Source organism: Scardinius erythrophthalmus, assembly GCF_964197995.2.
Source record: "Scardinius erythrophthalmus genome assembly, chromosome: 15".
Lineage (NCBI taxonomy): Eukaryota > Metazoa > Chordata > Actinopteri > Cypriniformes > Leuciscidae > Scardinius > Scardinius erythrophthalmus.
The window spans coordinates 26,266,615-26,279,223 of NC_138235.1; the positions used below are offsets into that span (position 1 = coordinate 26,266,615).

General features: G+C 37.5%; 1 protein-coding gene across 1 annotated transcript in view; it reads right to left on the reverse strand.

The window, feature by feature from the left end:
- The window catches only part of lrp1ab (low density lipoprotein receptor-related protein 1Ab), a 134,582-nt gene that overhangs the window by 2,514 nt on the left and 119,459 nt on the right, over positions 1-12,609 (reverse strand). The window contains exons 73-88 of the mRNA XM_081385685.1: positions 12,448-12,579; positions 7,669-7,806; positions 7,428-7,547; positions 6,288-6,565; positions 6,028-6,206; positions 5,801-5,907; positions 5,580-5,699; positions 4,521-4,697; positions 4,266-4,406; positions 3,773-3,937; positions 3,519-3,680; positions 3,197-3,365; positions 2,944-3,045; positions 2,507-2,577; positions 2,303-2,396; positions 748-892 (exon numbers count right to left, since the gene is read on the reverse strand). Coding sequence (XP_081241811.1) covers positions 748-892; positions 2,303-2,396; positions 2,507-2,577; positions 2,944-3,045; positions 3,197-3,365; positions 3,519-3,680; positions 3,773-3,937; positions 4,266-4,406; positions 4,521-4,697; positions 5,580-5,699; positions 5,801-5,907; positions 6,028-6,206; positions 6,288-6,565; positions 7,428-7,547; positions 7,669-7,806; positions 12,448-12,579 — 2,300 coding nt within the window. The remainder of the gene's footprint in view (positions 1-747; positions 893-2,302; positions 2,397-2,506; positions 2,578-2,943; positions 3,046-3,196; positions 3,366-3,518; positions 3,681-3,772; positions 3,938-4,265; positions 4,407-4,520; positions 4,698-5,579; positions 5,700-5,800; positions 5,908-6,027; positions 6,207-6,287; positions 6,566-7,427; positions 7,548-7,668; positions 7,807-12,447; positions 12,580-12,609) is intronic.

A 12,609-nucleotide genomic window follows, 5' to 3' on the forward strand; every position in this document is an offset into this window, starting at 1 on the left:
TGTGAGGTAACGCAGCGCTGTTTCACTTGGTCTAACATTACACTAGCACACTAAACTGCATTTAAATGTGTTGAAATGTATGTGTTAGTTTGTCTGTATGAGACTAGCAGTAAGCTAGATCAACATTAGAATAACATACAGATCATATTCTGACATTTTATCATTGTTGAACTATATAACATTGATTAGTTTTATGTAAATGTGCTCACCCATTTAATAAAGTAGGCTACATGTAGGAGCGGTCGAAGTCTCGGACGTGGAGCTCTTGTTTATATTCTGTCTATGGGAGCTCTCGGCATCTCGAAAACACCGCGCTGATATTGATTCTCGTTTTAGTTCTCCTTTTTTATCCAAAGTCTGCTTGCCATGGTCCATAATGTTTGAACGAAACAACAACAACAGCGTGCAAATAGACATTGCGAACTACACATTTGTCCACGTCTGTCGCTTTGGTTACTATCAGAGGGCTCTGGTTACTATGGCAGTACGAGCGGAAACCAGGGACAACGCGGATATGACGCCATTGACAGCGACAAAACGGAAATAAAGAAACGGGACGTGTCTTCGAATTAAATTACAAATTTTCTCCTGGTTGTAAAGTTTTTGGAAACAGTCGGGATAATGTAAGTACACAACAAAAAAAAGTATATAACATAGATATAGTGATTTTTGCTATTTTTAAAGCAAAAAAGTTACATATTGTGCCTTTAAGAACATAAAATATCAAGAAAATATCATTAGTGTCACCTTATCTGGATCCAAGGTGAAGTCGGAGTCCAGCAGCTCCCCCGCATCATCATCGGGCTCTCCTTCATAAATCTTGTATGCTGGGTTCCCGATCTCTACGTTCATGGCTCCGTTGGTCATCCTCTGGTGCTGGAATCCTTTAGCTCTGCAGACACAAACACCAGTGAGCAGTTACATCTTTGTCCACGTCTCTTCGCAACACACCTCTGCAGGCCGAGCCAAGGCACAGGAATTTACACTCGCGCATACACAAAGTAGCCTATCATCAAGCAACTCACAAACACAGACACAGCTACATCCACCAGGGTCTCTCCTGCCGTATAAAAACATGTACAAGGAGCAATGCCACTTTGTGGAACCATCCATGTGCTTTCAGGAGGAGACTGCCAGCCAGAGTGAGCAACTCTGCAGGGTCTTAGAGAAAGCTGGATGTCCACAAGACATGGTCCACTACGATCAATGAGGAGCCAAACACTTCAAGCACAGCGACACTGCTCTCACAGACAGATATAAACCGACACACGTCTACAGGATGGCACAAGGAGGAGAGAGCGGGACAGGACGCAGACCAGCGCTGCATCTTGCACCAACCAGTTGATCTATTTTAGGTTTCTGTCAATAGATCCATGTGTTGAAACTGGTGAAAACCACAGGAATAGCACAGTAACAGCACAGGATCAGGCAGGAGAAGCAGGGGGAAAGAGAGGTAGAGTATAATGAAGGGGGAGGAAGAGAGGAAAGGATGGACTAGGATGGGACCCTGCTGTTATAGAGTCAGAGTTACCGCGAACATCTGGAGCTGGGCTTGCCCCGCCTCACAGACCTGAGAGACAGAAAGTTGCAGTTTAACTACAGAGAGAGAGAGAGATGAAGGGAGAGATCTGGAAATTGAGTTTAGTGTTAAAATAAAGAGGAATGTGGAGAAATGAATGCTCTAAAGCAAGGGTCTTCAAAAGGGGGGCACTAATTAGAAGTTATTTAAGTTTTGTGAAAAATGAAAATGCATATTATTAAACACTAACATGGAATTACAATTATTAAATGATTGTATTTGTATATAATTACTATTTTTAGTTTTGTAAACATATTGTCTTCATCCAAATTAACATTAAAATAAAGCATAATATATTCATTAATTTATTATATGAAATAATTACATACAAATATTTTTTTCAACCAAAATAATAAAGTATAATTAATAAATAATATAATTTTTATATGAAATACATTTTATTACATAAAAATATGATCATATAAATCCAAGTTAAGCTAAAGCACAAGCGAAGTCTTTAATTTTCCCTCCTAGATGAAAACATAAGTAAAATTAAAACAACGTATATGTATTTAAATGTACATAAATAATGATTATTTTAATGTCTTTGTAAAACATGACTCTCTATTTAAGGCCCTTGGACTGAAAAAGGTTAAAGACCCCTGATCAGAAAAAAAGTCTGATCAATAAACAAAATAAGTTTGGCTAGAGAATAACTGAGCCCTGGAGTGTCTCTAAGTACTAAGTTCTTCTGTACACAATCAAATTGCTGTAATTACTTACCCACGCATTCTCTTCTTGTACCACAAGATGGCACCAACTACTAAGAGCGCAAGTAAGAGCAGTAACAACACTGGGATGACCACTGACGGAGTATCTACACAAAGGAGAAACATGCATTATTACTGCCCAGATTTGCCAATGAAAAGCTTTTTTTAATACCTTGAATTGAATCTAAAAGCAACAGAAAAAGATGCGGGCACTTACTTCCAGAGGCTGAGTTCTGAACAGGGGCAACATTTTGATCACAGCGAAAACCTGACCAGCCTGTGTGACACCTACATAACACAGAAACACACTTTAAATCACTGGCAATCCTGACAGTGTTTTGTTCAAACTTTGTTAATCTATTGTTGCAGCAAGCTTGTTAATACCTTTTCATGACCATGCTATATGTTGATTTGTCAGATATCTTAAGTACAGAACCCAGCACATTCAGGTAGACACAGTTTTATCTGGTGTACCACAAGGCTCAGTACTAGGTCCACTTTGGTTTTCTATTTTTTATATTCTATTTGCACTTACATTTTTAATTCTTTTTGGATGATATTTATTGCTGTTCTTCTAATATTTGTACTTTTTTGCAACAAAACATTTACAAGAACATAAAAGCAAATTCCTTTATAAAGCTTTGACCACTTTACCTGCACTGTGGCAGCATAGTATGAGGGTCTACAGAGCATTGGCCCTCAGTGCAGAAATCATCACAGGTGTAGCAGCTGGGACGCTGGATGTTATCAGCACATCTACACACAAAACATGAATTATCTTAGCACCCACTTAAATGATTCAAATCCATTTCTATACAGCACATCTCAAACCTGCAGCAAAGGCTTAGTGCTGCTGGATTATGAAATGTCTATGAAAGCCTAATCAGTTGAATATGCTGGTACGTACTTGCATGTTATTCCAGATCGTAGCACTTCACACTTGCCCGGGCCGCAGTATTCACACTTGTTCAGCTCACATTGTGGACCAAAGAAAGACTCATTACAATGGCAAAGTTTTGTGCCGTTCATCATCTCCATACAAAGACCTTCATTCTTACAGAAGTCATCACAATGACCTGCACAGATTAATTTCCAGCAGTTATTTCACTTTATAATGTATGTTTCATTCATTAGCAAGGCTTTTGTGGACACACACAGCTAATAAAAGACAATGAACATTTTAGAAAAGACTAAATCCTCTGTTTACAGTCAAAAGGAATCAAACTCACGGTACTGGCACTGGTCACCCAGGAAGCCCTTTGGACAACGACAGGTTGGCTGGTTGCCCTGGTTGACAGTGCAGGTGCCCTCGTTCTTGCAGTAGTTATTACAAGTGTGCTGTTCACATCTGGACCCGGTGAAGCCAGTCTGACAGCGACAGGTAGGAGCACCTGAAGAGAGGAAACAGATAGGTAATGTTGCTGATGTAGTTATAGAGATACATGTGCAAAGCCCTGGCCACAATCTCTGCGAGTGTGTGTACCTGTGCGTGACGGGGAGCAGGTTCCTCCGTTCTGACAGTAGTCCCTGCACTTGTTGATTTCACAGCGTTCTCCACTGTAACTGGTGGGGCATCGACATTTGGGCTGGTTCCACGGGGTGAGGAAACAGCTGCCGCCATTCTGACACTGAACGTTACAGGTGGGAGCTAAATGAAAAAACACATTATTGTTGATCATCTGAAGCTTTATAATTTAATCATGATGAGAAACGCCTGATTTAATTTATGCACATGAAGTATGAGGAAAAAAATATTAACTTTATTAAATATCATAAGTGATTTCAATCAGGCTGAAAAACAGCATACAACCAATATTTACATTGAACTCTGAATATTTGGTCTTGATATGAAATATTACTTTTTTAAATGGTTATTCCATATTTCAGTGCATAACGTGGTTTCAGTATAGCTCTGGTTGTGGTATAAAATGATTTAGTAATATATAGTGTGAAAGCAGTTGATTAAAGGGTCTTACTGATGGGGGACTGGGTGGCGGGGGGCACCTCCATACAAGTGCCATTGTCAGGTATGTGGTCGTTAGGGCAGGTGCACACTGGCCCGCTGGGACTGAGCAGACACAACCATTCACACTTCTTCCTATCACATGGGTTAGTCACTGTAAAAAAAAAAAAAAGGAATAAAAATACATTAGACAGTGGGAAAAGACTCCCAATATTTGTAATCATGCATTTGTAATGCATCCAAAACACACTTTTACACAGACACTCACTCTCAGGCTGTTTGTAGCGGTGATAGAGGGCTATGTCAGTGGCGTGGTTGATGCCAGTGGTCAGATTCTCCGCCTGGCCTATACCAAACTTGTTAACCCGGAAGACAACGTTATTGGTGTAGGTAACCCCATAAATGTAATCCTCAAAGATATCAATGCTGAAGGGGTGGAGGAGGTCTGTAAGAAAGAGAGAGAAGCTGAATAATTTCCTGAAGATGACACTGCATGCTATCATTATAGTATTAAATAAAACAAATAACAATATAACTTAAATATTAAATAAAGAAAGAAAAATACACATTACCATTCAAAAGTTTGGGTTCAGTAAGATTTTTTGAAAGAAATTCAATAGTTCTATTCAAAAAGGACAAATTAAAATTTGATGTGGAAAAAAATGACGTGGATTTCAAATAAAGGCTTTTTCACTTTCTATTCATCATAGAATCCTGAAAATAATCAGCACAACTGTTTTTTAAACACTGAAAATGTTAAGAAATGTTTCTTAAGCACCAAATCAGCATTTTAGAATGATTTCTGAAGGATCATGTGACATTGAAGACTGGAGTAATGATGCTGAAAATTCAGCTTTGGCATTTTATTTTAAATTGTAATAACTAACAACATTACTTATTACAGATTTACTGAATTTTTGATAGAAATAAGAGCAGCCTTGGGGAGCATAAGAGTCTTTTTTCACTTAAAAATTTTACTGACCCAAACTTTTGAATGGCATTATATTATAATATATTTAGTGGTGTAAAATCGATGAATCGCAATTAATCGCATCTAACATAAAAGTTTTTGTTTACATAATATGCATGTATATATATATTATTTATACACATTATATATGTCTATGTGTGTATATATACTGTATACACACTCATATTAATATATATACACATATATACACATCTACACATACATACACATATATATTGTAAACAAAAAATGTTATGTTAGATGCGATATTATATTTATTCTTATATATTATAGATACATTTTTGCTGATATTTTAATACCAGAGTATACTATCATGCTAATAAAAAAATACTGAACTGTTTTTGATGTTGGATACAGCCACAACAGGGTCAGAGCCATCCAGACGCACACTGCCAATCATGGAGAGCTTGACATCTGCCCAGTACAGACGCTCATTGAAGTAGTCCACTGCAAGACCTATTTTAGAGAAGAAACATGAACACATGGATTTCATCTTAATATAGTTAACAAATGTCATGTATACAGAGGATTAAAGGCAGCAATTCTGCTGGTAAGACCTGTAGGCCACTGGATGTTCTCATGGACCAGGGTTTGTCTAAGAGTGCCATCCATGGCTGCCGTCTCAATCTTTGGATGATTACCCCAGTCTGTCCAGTACATGGTTCTGAGATATGAAACAAAAATCGTCATGAAAAAAATCAAATTAAATACACAATACAGCATTAGTGCATTTGAAGCGACTGTACCTTAGAGTTAATGAAACATACAATGCAATGTCTCTTACCCTCTCTGAGGATCCACTACAATAGCGTAAGGCTCGTCAATCATGCCAGAAATCAGCGTCTTTCTGTGCTGGCCTGTAAGCTGAGCAACCTCGATCACATCACGTCCTGAATCAGTCCAGTAGAGGTTACCAGCCACCCAGTCCACCGCGATTCCACGTGGCATTTTCAAACCTGAAATCTAAAGAGGAGACAGGATATATTCAGAGAAGATATCGCAAAGCACCAAGTTCAACATTGAACATTGAAGGTCTTGACTCACATCCAGGTTGGTGATGCTGCCCTCGCTTTGCCTCGTGTTTCGTTGAGAGTTGGAAGTAGGACCTGATGATGAGGATGGAGCGGGCAGCTGGAAGCAGGAAATGCCAGAGGTGTGCCAGTTTGTCCAGTAAATGCGATTGGTCTTGACGTGCAAGTCCATGGCATCGATGCGCACGTTGACGTCGCCCTGGAATGTCTGCTCGTAAACCATCCCAGGATTTAGACTGCGGATCTCATTGTCATCAGCAATGTAGAGCACCTGTTTATTAATGTTCAGACCTGCAGATGGACACAAAATAGTTTAGTAGAATAGAGGGTAAAATAGAGGGTTTGTGAAACTGGTTTGTGAAACTGTTGGAGAGGGCACACAACTTCACATTAGGTTTGGTGAATTTTGTTCACCGAAAAATTTTGTTCACCGAAAAATTAAAATCACCCCATGACTTAATCACCCTCAAGTCATCCTAGGTGTATATGACATTCTATATGAGAGTATATGAGAGGCTCTTCCAAGCTTCATAATAGCAGTTACTGTTTTGAAGTCCATAAAAGTGCATTTATCCATCATAAAAGTGCTCCACACTGCTCCGGGGGGTTAATAAAGGCCTTCTGAAGCAAAGTAATGCGTTTGTGTAAGAAAAATATCCAACTTACGCAACTTGTGACGTCGTAAGTAGCATAGTGCGTCATGGCGTAGTGTAAGCATCAGCAGTACATCGCATTACTCGCATAAGTGGCGCTTTACACTTAAATGGAATCCGTATGTTAGTTTGGCCAGAAGCAAGTTATTTTACTTTATAAAGTTTTAAATATGGATATTTTTCTTACACAAATGCATCACTTTGCTTCAGAAGGCCTTTATTAACCCCCCGGAGCAGTGTGGAGCACTTTTATGATGGATAGATGCACTTTTATGGACTTCAAAGCAGAAACAATCATTCACTGATATTATAAAGCTTGACAATAGAGCCAGGACATTTTTTAATATAACTCCGATTGTATTCGTCTGAAAGAAGAATGTCATATACACCTAGGATGACTTGAGGTTGAGTAACTCATGGGTTAATTTTCATTTTTGGGTGAACTATTTCTTTAAAGACAAGCTCTTGAAGATGATTTAAAGAATAAAATCAGTACGTACTGTCAGCCTTGCATGTGTGGTTCATCCTGGTGAAGTATTTGTGGCAGCTGCACTTGTAGGAGCCCTTGGTGTTGTTACACATGTGAGAACATATACCAAACTGCTTGCACTCATTCTTATCTGAAAAGAGAAGAAATGTTGATATGCACGTTGTAGCTGGTAATAAAAATCTCGGACATAAATCGGGGAGGAAGAAAGTCTCTTTAGGTCATTTTAAGATGGCAGACCATGTGTGCTGTACCTTCGCAGGTGTTGTGTCCAACGCTCTGGAAACCATTTTTGCAGGAGCAGAACGTGTCCGTGCCGTTGGAAACACAGTGAGCCTCATCGCCATCTCCACATAGAGATTTGTTACTCTTACAGTCATTCAGCATGGTGTCTACAAAAATACAGACACATGAAGTCAATTCAAGCAGGACTTAAAAAATGATAGATAAAATAACACGGAAATTAAAAGCCCTTTTCAATGTCAAATTATAAAAATTAAAGCTGATTTTATCCACAGGGATTGACACATTATGATAAACTATTGATCTTAAAGGTATAGTGGAGGATTTTTTATTTCCGGGTGGATCACCTATACTATTGGTCCTCCTAATTGTCAATCATTCTGGTGAATCAATCAAACTTTTCAAAAAGTGGAGAGGGTGGGTCTTATCTAAAATTCAGAAAGATCCTCCACTATACCTTTAACTACAGATGGTGAATGTGCTGATTAAAAAGTACTTAAAAATAGTTCATTTCAATGACTGTCTAGTTGAGATAAATGTACTCTACGCAACAAATGCATTTCTGTCTTTATCAAAGAAATTTGTTACTGGAAGATTAAGGGTTTCATAATATATTTGATATACAGTAAATGATTTGAAAAAATGTGTGTGTATGTATATATATATACACATATACATACACATATATATATACATATTAAGGGTGTCACGATTTCGATTTTAAATCGAAATCGATCGAAATTAATGCTCAATCTCGATTATCGAATCAAAAAATGGAATCGTCGATGCTGTCACGCCCCCATGTCACGTCAGCTCGGCTTGCCAAGCGAAAAAAAAACCACACGTGTTGAAGTGCTGCCAGAGCTGCCAACTCTCACGCATTCACCGTGAGACACACGCAATTGACACTTTTCACACGCTCTCAAGCACAGAAAAATCGCGAAGCAAAGAGGACACGGAGACCGCCAGACTAGAGCAGGTTACTTTATGATATAAAAAAATCTCGGCTCTCAGAATCTGTCAATTTTATTACGAAATTCAAACAATAAATACTATGGAATGATATTCCGGACATTATTCAAAAGGAATTGCAAATTGTATTTGCAATTGCGTTTTCAAATTGTGGACGCATAAAATGTGACATAATCCAAACGCAAATGCAAATCGCGCATTACCGTTTGCATTTTCGTTTAAGCGAACGCACAGTGACTGCCAAATTTAAAATGGAAATGCAAAGTCCATTTGCAACTGTGTTTCCCATATCTTACGAGTCTTGACCCTGTCATATTTAAATAGCAATTTCAATTACCAAGTCTGCTTTTTCACTTTCTCAGCGTCGCGTATGTAGCCAGCCAAAACTCAAATGAAATCGCAATTCCCTTAGCATTTCCATTTCCGATGCCTTACACAGAAACCTGTCAATCAGCGTCAAGGGTGGGATTATGCTATGGGGCGTGTTCGTGTTGGGACGTGACGTCACTCACAGTCGACGGTTAAGAGGTGATGCCCTGAACAGACAGACGCCGATTTATTTTAAACAATGGAGGTAGTTGGTGAAATTGTGGAGGACCTTATGATGCTCGCGCAGCAAGTTGATGACAGTACATCCTCTACAGATGTAGGTAATGTAACAAAAGTCACAAAATTCCATGACACTGAGATAAAGATTTGGTTTTGGTTTAGTTTAAAATTAATATTTCTTAAACCCTCATGTTGTCTTTGGGTTCTGTTTGGATCTCATTTGATATTTTTCCCCCATTCAAAAAAACATATCTCCCTTATCTCAGTGTCATGGAATTTTGTGACTTTTGTTACATTATTTGTCTAAACACACAAAAAAACCTGGGTTTGATTTAATTGGTCTGAAAGTAGCCTATGTATAATTTTGTTTTTGTCCATTTCACAGTTGAGATTAATTTAAAATGATTAAATCCCACATAAATCTAAACAAATAGACTACACCATAAATGTAAAGTGGAACAAACATTCTCTCTCTCTCACACACACACACCAGCCGCGGCGCTACATTTTAACTCCGGGCCCATCCATTTCTACTATGGTTTTGTACGTTTCTTCATTCGGATCTATTTGCGATCCATTCAATTCTAAACAACGCAGTTTACATGCTTTGTCCTTGTTACATTATTCATTAAGTGATAATAATAATTAGTGATATTAATAATTAGTGACATAATTATCAGTGAACTTGATAAATGTTGCAGATATGTTTTACTATGCATGCAAACAAATGCCTTTCAACTTATGCATGCAAAATTCAGAATAAAATGAATGTGCAGCAATTTGTACAAATAGAGAGTCTGTATACTATACATGTTGTAGCCATTAAATAAGCTCATTTAGTTTCATATTTGTTAAAATATTATAATGTTATTTTTTCATCTATGTTGATTATGAAAAGTGAACCGCATGAGTAAGATAGGATGCGCAATATATCGAGAGATGTGGGTCAGACATGATTTTGACCACTTTTTGTTTTGTAGAAAGACTTTTTTAGTGAATTTCGTTTTGTATAAATTGTATCTTAATTTTAATATTTTTTTTTATCAACCAATAATTTTTTTATTGCCTGGATTTAATAAATTAAAAAGGAAATATAGCAGACAATAAAATCATTGAGGCGCCCGCGCGGTCATTGCATTGCTCGTGAACAGGAGCGCATCTCATCCTAAATTAACGAAACTCAACGTATGCCTCACAGACATGAAATATATCTTAAGAAAGCCCAAAATGTATTTTTAACAATTTAAAACGAAAAGAAAAAGGCTACTCTCTGATTATGTAATCCATGATGTGCATTTCTCTCTATAGGCGCGTTCACTATATGGAGATGACGATCGTCAACTTCATCTTTACAGCTGTTGTTGCTGTTAATAAACTAAAAAAATAATAGGCCTATAATTTTATTAAACAATAAATTAAATTAAACTGTAATTGTCTTAAAAAAGCAGCAAAAAAAATCCGTTTTTTTTTTAAACCTATGCTAACTACGCATTAAATTCAGGTATAGTTAGTCGCTGTCCTCGGTGCCGCAGAAAAGCACTGAAACGGAGATGAAGGGGAACCCGTTTTTTGTTTTTGGCTTATTTTAACTGGCCCATCCAGTTTTCTGGAGGCCCACCTACAATCAAAATCCTGCGCCGCTAGTGACACACACACACACACACACACACACACACACACACACACACACACACACACACACACACACAGGTTTAACTGCAACAGACAGCATTTTTATTGAATTTTCGCAAATTGAGAACACTTATTTGAAGGGGTGAGACCTAGCACCGACACTCATCTCTTGTGGTATGTCCAGTAAAGGACGTCCAGGTTCTTTAGTTGTCCTGTCCTTCACAAAAAGCCTATTATTAGCTACTTCACTGAGGTTGGCGAAGACAACATTACTTATGTTGCTGTTGGTCAAGGCCACGAAAACATTTAACTTATCCAAAATGAAATGGCTTCTGAGTAAGAGGACATCTGTAGAGGATGTACTGTCATCAACTTGCTGCGAGCATCATAAGGTCCTCCACAATTTCACCAACTACCTCCATTGTTTAAAATAAATCGGCGTCTGTCTGTTCAGGGCATCACCTCTTAACCGTCGACTGTGAGTGACGTCACGTCCCAACACGAACACGCCCCATAGCATAATCCCACCCTTGACACTGATTGACAGGTTTCTGTGTAAGGCATCGGAAATGGAAATACTAAGGGAATTGCGATTTCATTTGAGTTTTGGCTGGCTACATACGCGACGCTGAGAAAGTGAAAAAGCAGAGTGGTAATTGAAATTGCTATTTAAATATGACAGGGTCAAGACTCGTAAGATATGGGAAACACAGTTGCAAATGGACTTTGCATTTCCATTTTAAATTTGGCAGTCACTGTGCGTTCGCTTAAACGAAAATGCAAACGGTAATGCGCGATTTGCATTTGCGTTTGGATTATGTCACATTTTATGCGTGCACAATTTGAAAACGCAATTGCAAATACAATTTGCAATTCCTTTTGAAAAATGTCCGGAAAATCATTCCATAAAATACCGTTTTGGCGCTTGTAAATGTTACGCTATAAAAATAGCTATAGAGAGTATTTTGCTAAATATGTGTTCTATATTACATATTATATTTTTTACTTAGGCTATATCTTTAAATAAAGTTGTTATTATAATAAAAAACGCATTATATTTAATTATAAATTATTATTATATTATTTTTAACCTTAAATAATAGCCTACTAACATAGGGCTGTATGTTTACAGCATTAGGTGAGTTTATTTTTATTAATTTTTTTGAGACAAATTAACACCTATCTTGTGTAGCCTACCTAATATTTATCCAAATGAGTCAATATTAAATCAAATCACAATAATTGAATTGAATAAAAAAAAGTGTAGCTTACCAGAAATTGTACCATGTAAACATTGTAACATGTTGTCACTAATCCTAATAAAATTCAGTTTAGTTACTAAAATGTTAGTGACAATCACAATACACTTATTGTGATGCAATTTTTTTTACAATCAAACAAATCGAGAATTGAATCGAACCGTGACTTTAGAATCGAAAATGTAATCGAATCGAGGATTTGGAGAATCGTGACACCCTTAATACATATATACATACATACATATATACATACACACACATACAAACAAATGTGGTGAATAAAACATTCACTCTAGAAAATTCCAATACATTTTAGGATTTTGCCTAAAAATATTTTATTATCTCAAAACTCCTTGATATGGTTTTTCATAACCTCACCTGTCTTGCAGCCGATCTCATCTGAGCCATAATCTTCACAGTCGTTGAAGAAGTTGCACCGCAGGTTTGCGCTGATGCATTTGCCGTTGCTGCACATGAACTGGTCTTTATCGCATGTGGATGTGTGGTCTTCTGTATGAACAAGAACCATGTCACAGGTCA